Genomic DNA, 16,609 nt, shown 5'->3' on the forward strand with positions numbered 1-16,609 from the left:
TTGAGTCGGGTTTTGCCGGAGAACATGGTTCATCTTCAACTTGAATGATTGAATGATTATAGTAGAAGTTGAAGTTGAAGTTGATTGAAGGTGTGGATTGGATTGAATTGAGATGATATGATCCAGTGCTTTGATGAATAGATTATGAGATGAACGTGTGAGCCAGGGATTTTACTCAAAGGACGTGTAAACCTCCAACTTGAAAGTACTAATTGGGAGTTTTGTCGAGTTTTGCCGCCAAACATGGTTTGCCTTTAACTTATATGATATAAATTACAAAAAAATATAATGTCACCTTGCGTCTAGTTTCAAAGACGACACAATAAAACATTCCTTAGTATTTTACATGCTATTTAAATAAAAGATATACACTTGCGTCTAAAGTGTAAAAAACAAAAGCAATAAAAAACGTAGATATGTGACTACCTTCGAACATAGAAGAGCAGTGACATAGCTTCAGTAACTAAGACGAACAACGAGTTCTTAGTACAAACAAAAAACAAGATTCCCAAAGGAGAATTACTCAACTGATAAAATTCAGGTCAAAACTAATGAAACAAGCAATTGACCAAGAGAACTATAGTTCCTTGTCCGAATGCATCCATAACCACAAATAGGTCATGACAACTGAACTAGGACCTCCAGAACCACAAGTCGAACATACCTTGTGCAGAAAGAGACAGAGGCAACCACAGGTTAACCACTCCAGAAATATATATAAATACTAGAGTCGATTCACGAAAAAGACAAAAGACTCACCTTCAACACAATTAACTATCTTACAGAAAAATCCTTGGAAGCGTCCGACTTTTAATCAGAAGATATCCTTATCCAGAGTAAACATTTGATTAGTTAGAAGGAAAGGTCTGGTAAGCTAAAAAATCTTACTGTCTATATCTTTTCTCCTCAACTACTCCTTTGGGTGTGTCCTTCTTGGGATAAAAGCTTTATTGAAAGTCATCTTACTACTCCTCTTCAAAGGATAGTAATACCTTGGTCACACACCATTGGTTCTGCAACGTGAAGTTGACAGAATCCCTGTGTCTAGTAACACAGGCAGTTCTTGAGATTGATTTCTCTCGAATCTATTCCTGGTCCAGAATTTGACCAGTTCTGTTCTGTATTCCTACAGTGGGCCGTGGCTTCTATTTTTGATAAATCTCCAGATTATCAATTCGTGCACTAACTATAAGTACTATTTCCATCCCTGTTCCATAAGAGATAAATTAGTAAAGATCTTATGGACCCAGTAAGATCCTTGTCAGGACCAGAACGTGAGTAAACTAGACTATTCACCTTCAGTATTCGTAGCCACCCTGACAACCAACCCCAAGTTGACACCTAGGTCTTGGGATTTATAAACCAATGCTGGATCACTACGCTACTCAACGCTATCAGGACCAATCCAGATAGTGTAGATGAGCAAGTTATCATAATAACACAATAACATTATTCTGGGACTATTAGCTAACACTTTGTAATTAACGTAACTTGAACAAGCTAACGAAAGAATTGAAATTGCAAAATGTAACTGTAGAGAGCTACAAAAACGCGCTAACAACTAACATAACGTTGTGGTGATCAATTTAAGGGATCAATTAAAAAATCCATAATTAGTAGTTTACTAGTTTATTAGAAAGATTTAGCAGGACAGAAAATTTGAAATGGAGGTTTTTTGGATCAATTGAAGCTCTTGTAGGCTTATGTATTGGTCATAGAGTTAACATTACATCATTTTATTTCACATTACTTATTAAGATCATTAGAGTTCATTCACAAACTCATTACAAAAAGAAAGAAAGAAAAACATAAGAAAAATTTGAAAATATAGGTACATAGGTTGGAAAATGGTTTTTAGGGTAGTAAAAATAAAGTTATGGGTATTATGAGGTTAGAATATGAAAGAACAGCATTATATTATACTTAACAATTTTAATCTTGAAGGTTGATAAGAAGAAACAAAAGTTATTAGGGAAAGGGTACTTTTTCAAAGTTGGTAAACAAGAGGCACACATGTAGTTTGGTGATGTAATAGTGGTAGTAGTGGAATTTAAGGTTGCCAAGAGGATTTTCCGGGATTTTTAAGGTTATAGAAGATGTTGTCACATTACATGAGCAAGAAAAAGAGAGTAGCAGCCGTGAAAAGTGAAGAAAATGGGTGAATTTTGTCAAAAATGAAGGTTTTCAGCTTATTACATATGTCAAATGACGTCAGATTAGGTTGGTAGATAGCTCATTCAACGCCGAAGAGTGGATTACATAATGTAAAAACTTTAAATCAATAGTAGCGGAGGTATATGTAAAAATTTATAAGGCAAATAAGGAATTGGTGTGAATCTCGAATTTACAGTCACAAGTCAACATGTAATGCTAAAAACCTTAACTTCACAACTCAATATCTTACTCATCACCCATCAGAAATAGGCCATATGGGTGTCATAAATGATCAGTAACACGAGGGCTACAAGATGCACTTTAGTAATCAAAAATTGGAGCACATCTGGAAAAATTCGTAATCTCAAAATTTGGTTTTCAGCTAGTTTACAAGGAAAAAATCACCTGTATTCATCATAAGAAGTGCTGTACATCATACTATTGCATCATTGATCAATTTTGGCTGTGAAAATTACATCATTTATTAGTAACAAAATCATTACATTGCGTCATCATACACTACAAGAAAGATAATATTTTCTGCACGGAAAAGAAAAGTCTAGACATAGAAAAATATTGAGATCTCAGGAGGAGAGCAAAAAATACAAAAAAATATGCACCTTGTTGCCTGCTATCAGAGCTTTGATCCCATTATTTTTTGGTATTTTTAGAGTCTCTTTTGATGAATGTACTAACAATAAACCTTCAATTTCCTCAAATTAAAACCTGTAACAAATGCAGAGATTTGGCTCATGAAGATCAAATGGACAATTTAATTTCTAAGAAACCACATAGCTTTTGCATTTGCGCACGAAAACCCTCGATTTTAAGTTCATTAGAAAGCTGAACATCTGCTCCAGAGCTTTCATTGAGAGTGAAAATCTGTAGCTAGTCTGGTAAAGGTGTTATGAAGACATATGTGTAAATTGTTTCAAACATCTATAACTTCTGTAACTCAACAGCCAGAGCTTGTAGTCCATAACAAAGTTTGTCCAGAATGCATTCTGCTTTCTAATGAGTTAATGATCAAGTCCTTTGGACCGGAATTAAAAAAGTTATGAGTTTTCTCAGAACTAAGAATGTCCATTTGATTCTCATGAGCCAAATTTCAGCCTTTGTTACAGGTTGTAATTTGATGAAAATGAAGGTTTATTGTTAGTACATTCATCAAAAGAGACTCTAAAAATACCAAAAAATACCTGAATTAAAGCTCTGATAGCAGGCAACAAGGTGCATATTTTTTTGTATTTTTTGCTCTCCTCCTGAGATCTCAATATTTTTCTATGTCGAGACTTTTCTTTTCCATGCAGAAAATATTATCTTTCTTGTAGTGATAGGGTTTTTTAGGGATTTCTGGGCGGATTTGATTGGTTTTGAGGTTGTTGACCATTGTAAAAGTTGGAGTACATTGTTATATATACTTTGAGAGGATTCTGGGATTGTTGTTCCCCTTTTTTCTTTATCATTTACGCAGTTATTATTTTGTTTATCATGATAAACTTATTTTAATAGTACCTGGTCACTTAAATACACCCTTTATTATAGCTATAAAGAGAAATTTACTTTAGTTTTATAGTCAAAAAGACTCATTTGGAATACTATCATTAAGATATTGCTTATTTTTCTCAGTTATCATTTGGGAATAACACTATAGCAGTGTTGATAGTAATGAAAATTGTGCTTTTGAATTTAAATTACGTGTGAAAGATATATTTCTCTGGTGCCTTATCTGTACTCAATACAACAGAGCCTTTTCCTGATTGTGTTGTTTTAAAAGAGCAGTCTTAGACAACTTCTACTAGTCATTTTATCAGTAGATTATCCTCTTCCAGCCCTGTATAACCCTTGTTGAGTTATAAGTTCTACAACGTAAAAAAAAATTAATCGGCTTCGCCGTAACTATAGCAGCAAGGGCTGGCTCGGTGGTAGAGACTACTATGATTGATTTTTTGCGTTCATTGTGAGGTTGTGAGCTGTTGTGAGAGTATGACTTTAGTGTCAATAGCCACTGTAGATCATCAAATTGGGATAAAAACCCTGATTCCAATGTAAACCAACCACAGGGCGAACTGACTTGCGCGTTGGGGTTGAGGGTCTTGTCGCACCTGTTTGAAAAAGAAAAAGTTTGTGAGCTTGAAACCTAAGTTTTAACCGGCTAAAACCTGGAATTTGGCTGTATTGCCTTGAATTACAGCCAAGTTTTAAGTTTTATTGAGTAAAAACAGGTAAAAACTTAGGTTTCACTTTTCCTTTTTCAAACCGGAGCAACAAGCAATATCGGAATGGCTGTAGTGGAAAAAATGCAAAAGGTTTATTCAGTTTCTTTGTTGGACGTTGGTGAAATTCCAGCATCCCTTTAGTCTCAGAAAAGGAGATCAGCCAGGTAGCACACATAAAATGCATCCATACAAAGAAAGCAAAACAAACAAGTGAATTTCCACATTGTTTCTACAACAGAGAAATTAAGGTTGAGGGTTTGAGCTCAAAAAAGGAGAGTGGTCCATATGGGGCTCGAACCCATGACCTTGGCATTGATACACGCAGTATTAGTACCACGCTCTACCAACTAAGCTAATCGACCATGACGACGCCGCAAGAACCGTACATGAACCACCCCCTATATCAATATTTATATGATCTCACCTCATGGATCAAAGGTAGTTCAGAGAGCTCATCCAACTTCCAGGCTGTCCCAGCCTGGTTGGATTCAGAAGTAACTTACTACTAACTTGTATGCTCCATGAGGTGAGAGTTGAGTAATTTGCAAGGTTCAATCTTTAAATACCTCTGCACAGCTACCTACAAGAGAAAGCACCACTGAAACAAAGAAATAAAGTATACTCTAGCCATATGTGCATATTTTACATCACTTTCTGGCCAAGGCATTACTGATCCTTGGGCTATAACATGCTTGTGAAGTTGAAGTCTACAGAGCCACTGCAACACATAAGTTGCATGCGACTCTGCTGCAAGCCCAGGACCTTGGATAGATCCTATTAATGTACACAATGTAAAAAAATTCTTCCACTACATGCAATCCACCACACCTTACATTCATAAAAACTTGACAAAGCCGTTGCTCCTCCCGTGTCAAGGCCTAGCAAGGAGCAAGGGGCTTTGTTGAGTTTGAAATCCATAGTGGTCAGTGCAAAGACAATGGCAACCAATGTAAATGCTATGAAATACACAGAAATTCCCATAAAACTATGTTGCAGATGATATCCAACAGTCAATCTTTTATAAGCTCAATCCATTGTCATGAAGGTGGAATTTCACAATCCAAAACCTAGCATATATCCTACCTGATTGTTTCCTATCAAACTACACTCTACAGTTGATCAATCTCTATTTCTTCCCTCTTACGCTGATCAGATTTGCCAACTTCTATGCTTATAAACTGAATCTACATTATCCATGCACCTTCTTTCATCTCTTGCCATGATGATTGTAGGCTGACATTTCCTAGTATGCATATTGCAACACTCTTGGTAGTGGTTGAAAAAGGTCTCAGCACACCCAATATTTGATGATTTATCATGAGCAGGCTTGACCCGGATGCAGACATTGTTGGTGAGAGGGGTCAGAAACTATTGGGCTGACTCTTAACTAAAAAGGTGAAGTAAGGATAGTAATAAGAGTCTTCACTTGGTACACCCAAGTGAAGACTACAGTTAGTTGACCTCTAAAAAGAGGATTTGCTGCCAGTGGGATGGCTGAGCTGTCCTTCTAAGGATCTGGCTCTGAGCTCTGGTTGGTATCAAAACTCTGGAGCCTACAGTTCTTTATACTCTGAGGATTCAGAGGTGCTGCGGGGTACTTTAGACTCTTTATGAGGTGCCCTTTGTTAAATTTTAAGCTTTTTCTGTTAGCTATTAATCCCACCAGCTCAGAACACCAGTTGAGGCTTTACAAAAACCTGAACAAATTAAAGAAAGGAAGTATGTTAATGAAAGTACAACAATATCACTTCACTCAATATTCTTGGTGAAGAATCAAGTATGTTTTGATGGTGAGTTGTGTAATGATAATAAGTAGGTTTCTCTGCTAAAGTTGGAAGAGGAGGGGTTTATACAACACTGGACCAATTACGCTAAAAAAGTGTTAGAGAAGCTGGTAGCGTAACTTTTTCATCCATCTACACCAACGTTTTCCGTTAGATGTGGTGATCTATGCTACCAGATCCTGGAATTTTTGTTAACTTGGTATTGCTACATTTTTAGCGTTAGCTGGATTTGTTCATGTACGTTAACAGCCAGCAAGATTTGATGTTAGCTATTAGCTTTGGTTAGCGTGCCCCTGCACTAATTTGAGGACTTCACCTCCTGAAGGCAAAGATCCTTGATGTAAAGAGTTGTAACCAACTCGTAGGATGCATGATGAGATAGTATTCTTCCATGTCTATTATCTAGACAATTTGGATGAATCGAGTAATTACGAGTTTTTTATAAAAATAGTAAGGTAGAAATACCTTAATCCCTAACAACACTAGGTATGCCAAATGCAAGACTTGCCAACAGGAGTTAACCTGAAGGTGAGGCTTACGGGCTACAGGAGAAAAACCATAGTGCATTTTTCTCTCTTCGAGAGAAACCTTTGGCGTTCTCAATTCTTTGAGAATTGCAGAAGTCTCTCCTTGCGAAAAGAGAAGTCTGAGAGGGATTGGGTACGGAGTACCTGCAAAACCCATTGCAGGGAGTGAAGGCTCATTGAGCCGAGACACTGTCTGCAGGGGCTCAAACCCAATCTCACTGAGACGAACTCTTGCGATGCACTTAATATCCTTATTCAAGGCCTGGCTCAACTGAATATTGCAAAGACACGCTACAAATCCAGAACAATCCCTAGCACCTAACGTGATCTGTTTAGCTTTGCCGCTAGCAATTTAGTTTGTCTTGCTACAGCCTTGCTGTAAGGCTTGATGTACAACTTGTAAGCCGATGACCTCCATCTTCCGTGCTTCTTAATCTTCTCCACTGTTACCCCAAGGTGACAACGTAAAGAGGCGCCGCCGATCCTCATACTATGGCCTGACCAGTAAACATCTCTCTTCAGGCCAAGTTGCTTGAGGAGTGCATTGATCGAGAAACCCTTTACCGGTGTCCACAGGTCGCTAGTTGGGAATAGTGGTTGCAGGAAAGATCTCTTAATCTTTAATACGTCTTTCAAAGCTGAAATCGGGTCGAGAATGTTAGGTTGCGTCCACAAACTGATGTATTGATCTTCTCCAGGTGCAGCCGTCTTCGCTAGACGTATACGAATTCTTGCTCTGCTTCTATCATCTGAAAATTTTACGTCGCCGCGTCTTACAAACACGCTAGGATGGTCTTTGTGGTAAGTCAACTCTCCGAGTCTTGCCAGGCCCCAAAATGCAATCAGAATTATTGCCTTGAATACGATATGCTCCTGCTTTTTCATGTCTAGGTTGCTGATTATCTTGTGTACGTCCATCAAGGTCAAGCCAACCCTTGTCCGTACAGACCGTTTTACATCGTTCTTCTTTGTGGCCTTCAGGAGTAGTCGTACCCTGTCTAGGTTGACGTCTGGGAACTGGGCGTCGTGGAGGACGTGCCACATGCGGAGTCCAGTGAGGTATCTTTTCGTTGTATTACTTATGACGTGCTCTGTTGACTCGCTGCACCAAAGGATGAAATGATACACCACTTTTGAGGATATTGGGAATATTGCAACGTTCGAACTTGAATCTAAGAATGCGAAGAACTTGTTTACCGCCACAGCGTATTGCCTTTTCGTCGCCGGCGACCAACCGTTCTTTAGGATAAGTTTGCTAGCCTCGTCCAGGGTGTCCTCTGATGTTGGGTTGATTTTCCTCAGAACAAGTTCTGCAGCAGACATTGTTTGTGTTGTTTTATTTTTGTTGATGGGTCGACTTGAGTAATGAGAGCGGTTAAATCCTGCGGCATATCGATCCAAACATTGTTATCTACCCCTTTTCCATTCTCTGAGTTTCCTAACTCTAAAGGTAAGGTTAGTTTTATTTATTAACTTTATTTGTTAATAAATAGACTGAGCCAGGAACATGTTCATGTTTCCGTGGCTCGTCTTTGATCTTCAACCTCGGCCTATCATTATGGCTGAGGTCGAAGCTTGTTCGGGGGAGCCCGGGCGCGGGGATCGGCCTTGTTTGTGTCGCGGTATAATTCACCGCTGACGTCAGGCTGATCTCGCTGCCCAGCTGGGTGGGTGGGTGGATTTTGAGAATCTCCAACCGTGAGAATGGATAGTTTCAATAAGGTTTTGGTCGAAGTAGGTATAGGGAGAGTTAGAGTTGTTTGTAATACACTCTCATCTCTCCCCTGTGAAAAACTCTGTTTGGGATTATGGGTTTATACCTACTCCGCTCAAAACTCTATCATGGACTTATATCCTAAGTCGTGCCTTTGTTAAGATTGGTAATCCATTCTCTGAGTTTCCTAACTCTAAAGGTAAGGTTAGTTTTATTTATTAACTTTATTTGTTAATAAATAGACTGAGCCAGGAACATGTTCATGTTTCCGTGGCTTGTCTTTGATCTTCAACCTTGGCCTATCATTATGGCTGAGGTCAAAGCTTGTTCGGGGGAGCCCGGGCGCGGGGATCGGCCTTGTTTGCGTCGCAGTATAATTCACCGCTGACGTCAGGCTGATCTCGCTTAGCCACCGCGCCGATCCTTTTGGGGGTTTCTTCTACACCCCATTTAGGTGAGGCTCGTGAGAGTCTCAACTCGTTGAGCAACCCCCAAACTCGCACGGGCTCAGTTCTTAATTGTCGATTCTTTTAATTGCTTCATATTTTTCCTTCTCTTACTTGTTCACATCCCTCAGTTTCTCTTGTCAATCACCCACAAGAATTGCTTTGTGTCCTCTTTTTCCTCATCCGTACACCTTTTTAAATAGCAATCTACAGCGTTAGACTTCCAGCGTCCCTCTTCCATAATCTTCTCTTTGTCCCAGCCCATGTTGAACCTTAACGAAGCACCTCCTACCCTAAACGAATGACCCGACCAAGCCCCCTTATTCACTCCATTCAAACCCCACACTGTTTCCATCATCTTCATGAACCTTAACTTGGTGAGTGTCTGCCTTTCCCCATCTACCATCACTGAGAAAAGCACGTCGCTCCTTTTCTTCGTGTAATGTTCCTCCGCTAACAATCTTACTAGCGCCAATACTGGGTCAAGTACTGAGTATTGCTCATGGAGTCTATATCTCCCGGAAGGATAAATTGTTAACCTGATGTCAGTTTCTTCTTTTGTTTATCCCCTCTGACATGTGAACTTACCTGATGAATTGTGACTCTCCTGGCTTCGCCGTTTTTGCCATCCTCAGTCTTATGACTGCTATCCTTCCTCTTTTCCCTCTTTCGAAAGACAGATCTTCTACCCTAATCGCTCCCTCTTCTACGGTTTCTCGTAGTAGTTCTCCGAGCCTAGCCATCCCCCAGAAGGCTACTAAGGCCAACCCTGGGCCAGCAACGCAGGTGTTGCGTGTTGCGCTGCGCCTGCGTTGCGATTTTTCTGACCGCAGCGCAACATAGAATCAAATTCTAGGTTGCGGCCTGACCCGCAGCGCACCATCATTTGTCAAATCGATGGATTTTTTGGGCCGCAACAACATTTCACTACAAGAAAGATAATATTTTCTGGGCAGAAAATTAAATTATTGATACACAAAAATATTGAGAGGCCAGGAGAAGGGCAAAAAATAAATAAAAATATGCATCTTGTTCCCTGCGGTGAGAGCTTCACTCTCCATATTTTTCCATATTTTTACAGTCCGTATTGATAAGTGTACTAACAATAAACCTTCACAATCATCCAATTACAACCTGTAACAAGCACTGAGATTTGGCTCATTAGTGTTTAGAGAAACTTTTGATTTCTGAAAATACTCATACTTTTTCAATTCCGGTCCAAACGCTCGATTTTGGGTGCATTGGTAAGCTGGATTGTCCTCCAAATAGTTCATAATAGGACCACACAGCATGCTGGTCTGCTAAAAAAGATATAATCCTTTTTTGTACATTTGTACATACAGATCCATAGAATGATTGTCATACTAGCTACATAGTTCTTGACCTTATGAAAGTTTGAGAGGAAGAGTTCAGCTTTCTAATGCACTTAAAATCGAGTGTTTTGAGGCAGATTTGACAAAGTTATAGGTGTTTTCAGAAATCAAAAGTTTCTCTAAACACTAATGAGCCAAATTTCAGTGCTTGTTACAGGTTGTAATTGGATGATTATGAAGGTTTATTTTTAGTACACTTATCAATACGGACTGTAAAAATATGGAAAAATATGGAGAGTGAAGCTCTCACCGCAGGGAACAAGATGCATATTTTTATTTATTTTTTGCCCTTCTCCTGGCCTCTCAATATTTTTGTGTATCAATAATTTAATTTTCTGCCCAGAAAATATTATATTTTGTGTAGTGTTTGTTGCGTTGCTGCCCAAAAAAAATCACAGTTCGGCGTTTTTTTGGCGCTGTTGCGCCTGTTGCGTTGCGCGACGGTCAAGGCGCCGCGCAACCTGACCTCACCTTTTGTTGTTGCGGTACTTACCGCAGCGCAGCATGTAATGCAGGTTTGTGCTGCGTGTTGCGGAGCAACGCACCAAAAAACACTCGTGTTGCGGTGCGTTGCGTTGCTGGCACAGGGTTGCTAGGTCGTGTTGTGCTGATTTCCCGTTCATCTGTGACATCATTTCAAAAAGATCTTGTACGGTGATCGGTTTCTTCTCTCTTTCCGTGTTGCTGTTTGTCGACATCTCCTTCTTTGCCGCTGCTCTCTCGGTCGACTTCAACAGCCAGTCTACCATAGTCTTGTCTAGTTTCGGTTTGGTGTGATGCTTCGCCATATGCCACGCCTTCAATCCGGCCAAGTACTTTGCTATTGTTCTTGACTTCAATTCCCTTCCTGGTCCTGATTCTTTCCCCACTTCTGACGGGCCCGCCCATACTATAAACCCATACACGTCTTCTACGGTCATTGGCTCCTCATTTCTGAATTCCCTTCCTGCGCTTTCTATATATGCTTTGAATTTCTGAACCGCGCTACTATATCCTTTCAAGGTTTTCGGTTGCCACGCTCCTTTTACTAGGTGCTCTGTAATCGTCTCTTTTTGTCTTTCTTCTCCCTCTACTTTCACCGACTCGCTAAAACTGATCGACCCTCTCTTCCCCTTCGAGTTCTTTGTCATTTTTCTTCTCGTATTCAAGTAACGGTCTTAAATCTACTGGTAATTCTGGTTTGAGGTAGAAGAAGATTGATTTGTTACCTCTTTCACCTCTCGATAAAGCGTCTGCGTTATTGTCTCCTGATGCGACACATCACTCCTCTAGCTCACACCCCAGGTAAGTAAGACGTTTCTGCAGTTTTTTCCACTCCTCGTTCACCGATTGGTCTCTTGACTTATGATTTCTAATTACAGCTTCTGTGCCGGTATTGTCCGTGATCGCCAAAAATCGTCTTCCTCTCGTTTCGAAAAGCATCTTCACCATTTCAAGGCCTATCCTAACCGCCACCGTTTCAGCCCACGCAATTCCTCTCTTCAGCCCGTCTTTCTCTGTCTTATCCCAGCCTTTCTTGTATCTCAGTTGGGTCCAGAACTTTCCCACTATTACTCCTATTCCATAGCTCGTCGACGCATCGCCGACCCAACCTACGTTTTCAACTCCTTTCCTCGGGATCAGTTTGTGGTTCACGAACTTCGCCAGCACTTCCTTCCATTCCAACAGGTCTGCTCTTACTGTCGCCGGTAACTTCCTTATCGCTAGTTTGTTCTTCCATGATGCTTTAAAGGCGTGTAGCGCCATACAAAAACACTTCATGTGGGGTAACATGTATGTCACGTGTACCAGCCTCCCAGTAAGTTTCTCGATCTCCTTATACGTGTGTGAGTCCTTCTTCTCCAGCGCAAAGTCTACTTGTCTCATTCTTTCCCTCTTCTTCGTTTCCGGCAAGCGTACTGACCGCTCTTTTCCGTTCCAGACAAATCCAATGTACTTTTGTTCCTCGCTAAACTCCGCATACTTTCCCTCATTCGTCTTCACCCCTAAACTTGCACTAGCTTCTACTACTTCCTTCATCGACACCGGCCTCCCTGTTTCTTTCAGCCTTACGAACAGATTGTCATCTACCCATCTAAACACTGCTATCAATTCGAACCTCTCTTTCATTATCGCTCTCCACGCGTCCGCTGGCCCTCCGAAACTGCCACACCCCGCTACACCACCAAACGTCACTCTGAGGTCCACCAGTATCCATCCTTCTGGTGTCCTCACAATCAGGTACCTCCATTGATTTTGTTTCGTTGGGATTTGGCGGTAAGCCTTTTCCCAGTCGAAGATTCCCACTTCTACCTCTTCCGTAAGTTGACTGAAGAAATCTGCAACTTCCTTAAAATCATCCCAACTGGTTTCAAATTCCTCTTTATTTACCATCAAGTTTACTGATGCTATTTGTTTTTCTCTTTTTGGGTATGACAGGTCATTTATAACTCTCGTCGTTCCGTCTCCATTGGTCACCATCCCCATTGGACTTGTCCGAAAGAAACCTATCTTCTCGAACACCTCCTCCTCCGTAAAAGGTCCCCTCATCCTCCCGGCACTCAACTCCTTCTTAAGCTTCTCTCTTATCTCATTCTCGCATTCCTTCAAAGTTGGGTGATTTGGTGGCGAGTAGTACTGTAAATCTCCTAATGTATGTTCTGGTATACCTTGGTGGAAACCCTCCTTAAACCCTTCTATCACGTATCCATGTTCTTCCATCAGGCCGTACTTCTTTAGCTGCCTTTCCCACTCCTCTATATCCATCTCGCATTCGACACTCTCTGGCCACTCTCGTCTTTCCAGGTAGCCGTGACTTGTGACTTCTCTGATCTGTTGTTCTCTGCTTCTGCCTTCTTGCTCTAAATCTCTTTCTTTCTTTCTCAGCTCTTCTATTTCTATTGTTACCACTTCCTCCGTCTCCATCTCTCTTTCTCTTGATTCGCTTGTGAACAATTCTTCGACCTCCTTTGCCGAATCCTCTGCTTCAGCTGCTTTCTCTTTCCCTACCTCGGCCTCTTTCTCTCTGTTCGCCGCCTTTCCCTTCTTGCTTTGCCCTTGTGGGCCTTCTTCTCTTTCTCTTTTAGGCGTATCTCTCTGGAATATGGAGCTTATCGACTGCCCCTTGGGTCTGGGACTCTTCGACTTCACGTTTCTCTCACTGGGCAAAGGGAATAAAGGTTCACGTGCAAATAGCAGAAACAAAAGTATGTTATTTCATTTTCTCTCTCATGTGACATCATACTCTGAGGCTACATTGACTTTTCCTTTGTCCTAAGACTCACTCTTTTGTAGTCCCTTCTCCGCTTCCGGCGCTACCTCCGTTACTCTGTCCCCTTTGTTTCGCCCACCATCCTGCACCTCTACCTTGGAACCAACCGCTGCCCCTTGCCTGGGAGCCTCTCCCTCCACGAATGCTTCCTCTAGGTTGGCCTCTTCCTCTTCCCCTTCCAGCACCTGTATCGCGTACATCACGGATTCAACCTTGTCAGTCTGTTTATCTTAATCTCAAACTTTTCTTTATTTTCCACTCACCTCTGTTGTTTGCTGACGTGCTCTCGCTGTTTGCATAGCCTACCCAGTTCGTGCTCACCGCTGCCGATCAGCTCGATCTAGTCCAACCGGTTACTGGGTCTATGTTCTCCCATCCTCCTCCCGCGACGTACGGGTTATCCGCGAATCTTCTTTCACCACTAGCTTCCGCGTCTTCTTTCGCTTCACGTAGGAGGTCTTCGTGAAAGAAACCGGCGTCTTCCATGACTCTCTTGCCATCAACTTTCTTCACCTTCATCACGATCAATCGTACCTTCATATCGTACCTCAATGCCACCATCCAACACTTGGTCAACCTCTTCACTTTCACGATGTTTTCTTTGTGCTTCAAAAACATCTTCGCTGCTATGGGTCTGCCATATTCCTCTTTCAAGTACCTTACGAACAACTCGAACGCATCTATCCAGGCACCGTAAGTCATCAACAACTCCTCTCCCGGTTCTAGACCTGAGTACTTTGCTGATGCATCATCATCTTGTAGTTCTTTTAAGGTTTTTGTCTTCTTCCCCGCCGCACGGTGATCCTTCTCAATCCAGCTCGGGTCAAAAATCGACATCGGTACATAGGCTTTTAAAGTCTTCATACGGTTCTCAAAATACGGTGTCAGGGGCATCAATGTTGATCCGCTCAAAGGTTTTCCTATCCTGTACGTTATCCCTCCTTCTTCTTCTGCACACGGAATAGTACACGTCAGCTCACTTTCTCTTCTCTATCTCTTCTCAGTTTCGCTCTCACCGTCTTCTTGTTCTTCCCCTGTCTCCTCTACCTCTTCTTCCGCTGTCTCCTTCTCTTCTCTTCCTTGGTCTCTCGCCTCTCTCTCTGCTGGCCTGCCTCTCTCTTCCTCGTGACCTCTATCTCCTTCTATTCGTTCTTCTTCATCGCCTCCATCATCGTCTCCTATGATCAGGGACTCCTTTCTAGGTCTCTCGTCTCTCTTCCTCATCGGCGATCGGGCTCTCTTCGGTAGAAGTCTTCTCCCTTCTTCCGTCGGCTCTTCTCCGTACATTAAATTGAAACCTTTCAGCATGTCTGTCGCAAGGACGTCTTGCTCTGTGTCCATCGCGAAGCCAATAGCTTGCCACCACTTCTCTTTCGCCGTCATCTCCTCGTATGGCTCTGTAGGTTTCAGACATTCGCTTCATCAGTCTATGCTTTATCTTCCTCTGGATCTATCACGCTCCTCTCCTCTCCTATTCCTTTCCTCTCTTTGTTCAACTTCCTCTCTCTTCTTCCTCTCACCCTAGGCCTTGCCCCTCAGGTTCCTCTCTCTTCCCTCTAATCACCTCTCATGTGGTTCTTCCCGAGACCTCTCTATCTCTTTCTTCTCTCTCTCAATCCTCGATATGTACAAGGCCCCCTTTAGGGTATTGAGACAGTCTGGTGCTAAGTGTATGGGACTCCACGTTTGTTTGAAAGGGAATTGGGGAAAGACGGAAGGCGGAAGTATAGTTGGAGAAGGAAATTTAAAGAGGTGGTTTAGAGGTTGGTAATCTGGGATTTTATATACGAAAGCTCTTGACTTGATATGACCTGCTTTGTACGTCCCGTGGCTTTCACTCGTAGCTGTGACTGAAGGTGCAGTTGAAGAAATTTTCGGGGATATTGACTTGTGCTTACTCTCTCCATTTCCGTCTACTTGTTCTTCTTCTTCTCTCTCTAGCTCTTCTTCCTCCTCGTCTCCTTGTTCGTTCCCCGGTAGTCCTTTCTTCTGTATCTGGCTGTTTGTCGTCCCTGTTGGGTTGTTGTTGTCTCCAGTCCTTCCGGTATTCGTTTCTACTCCTGCCGTTCCGCTTCCGCTACTTCCTTCTCCTCTGTTGGATGACTGGCTCCTTGTCACTGTCCTACTTGTACCTTCTACCTGACCTTTCTTTTTCATTTTAATTCCTGCCGCTATAAGCTTTGCTTCAGTCTCTTCTAACTTGTTTGTTAATGAGGTCATTGTACTTCCAGGTGTTTCCGGTTTTCTGAAATATACACTCTTGTTTTGTCACGTGTTGAGATCCTGCTGGCTATTTTGAGAATCTCCAACCGTGAGAATGGATAGTATCGATAAGGTTTTGGTCGAAGTAGGTATAGGGAGAGTTAGAGTTGTTTGTAATACACTCTCATCTCTCCCCTGTGAAAAACTCTGTTTGGGATTATGGGTTTATACCTACTCCGCTCAAAACTCTATCATGGACTTATATCCTAAGTCGTGCCTTTGTTAAGATTGGCAATGATGTATCCAATCCCCTTGACAATTTATCAGTATTGTTATCCAAGGATGTTACACGCACGAGGTTCAGGTCACAGTCGTTCGCGATTAATAGACCCTGAACCTTTTTCCACTCGTCGTTAACCCAGAAGTCCTTTGATTTCCTGTTGCGCCTCGCCCCTTCTGTGGTGGTGTTGTCGGTCAAACATGAAAAACTGAACCCGTTCACATTCATAATTCTTCGCAACATGATGAAACCTAACCGTACTGCAACGGTTTCCCCCCAGGCGATGGTTTGCCTTTGTCTATTTTCTGGTTGGTCCCATCCTTCCTTGCACTTAAATTGAGCCCAACGTTTTCCTATGATAATGCCTATACCATAACTGCTTGAAGCGTCCCCCACCCATCCAACATTCTTGATGATGTGGTCGGGTACGATTCTCGTCGGCGTAAGATTTTTCAAGGTGGTTTTCCAGAATATCATGTCTTCCAAGACATCATCATTTGCCTTCACTCTTGACCACCCTCTCATCCTAGCTGCCCATCTAAAGTTTCCCGTGAGATAGCACTTCAATTGCGGGAGTATCAGAGTTAAATGACCTAACTTCCCATTTATCTTTTCGGCTTCGTTCTTGGACCATAATTCCTTCGTCCAGAATGCTTCAAT

The 16,609-nt window shown here is 41.9% G+C and overlaps 1 protein-coding gene across 1 annotated transcript; it reads left to right on the plus strand.

The window, feature by feature from the left end:
- Positions 1-13,299: 13,299 nt before the first annotated feature.
- MELLADRAFT_89763 (uncharacterized protein) lies at positions 13,300-15,610 on the plus strand (the record flags this gene model as incomplete). The annotated part of the gene is made up of 9 exons (XM_007412675.1): positions 13,300-13,402; positions 13,475-13,682; positions 13,769-13,776; positions 13,937-14,038; positions 14,123-14,160; positions 14,315-14,437; positions 14,773-14,892; positions 15,101-15,230; positions 15,312-15,610. The coding sequence occupies 9 exons, from the start codon at positions 13,300-13,302 to the stop codon at positions 15,608-15,610; spliced, it is 1,131 nt and encodes a 376-aa protein (XP_007412737.1).
- Positions 15,611-16,609: the final 999 nt, after the last annotated feature.

The sequence above is a fragment of the Melampsora larici-populina genome (genome assembly GCF_000204055.1).
Source record: "Melampsora larici-populina 98AG31 unplaced genomic scaffold MELLAscaffold_32, whole genome shotgun sequence".
NCBI classification, from domain to species: domain Eukaryota; kingdom Fungi; phylum Basidiomycota; class Pucciniomycetes; order Pucciniales; family Melampsoraceae; genus Melampsora; species Melampsora laricis-populina.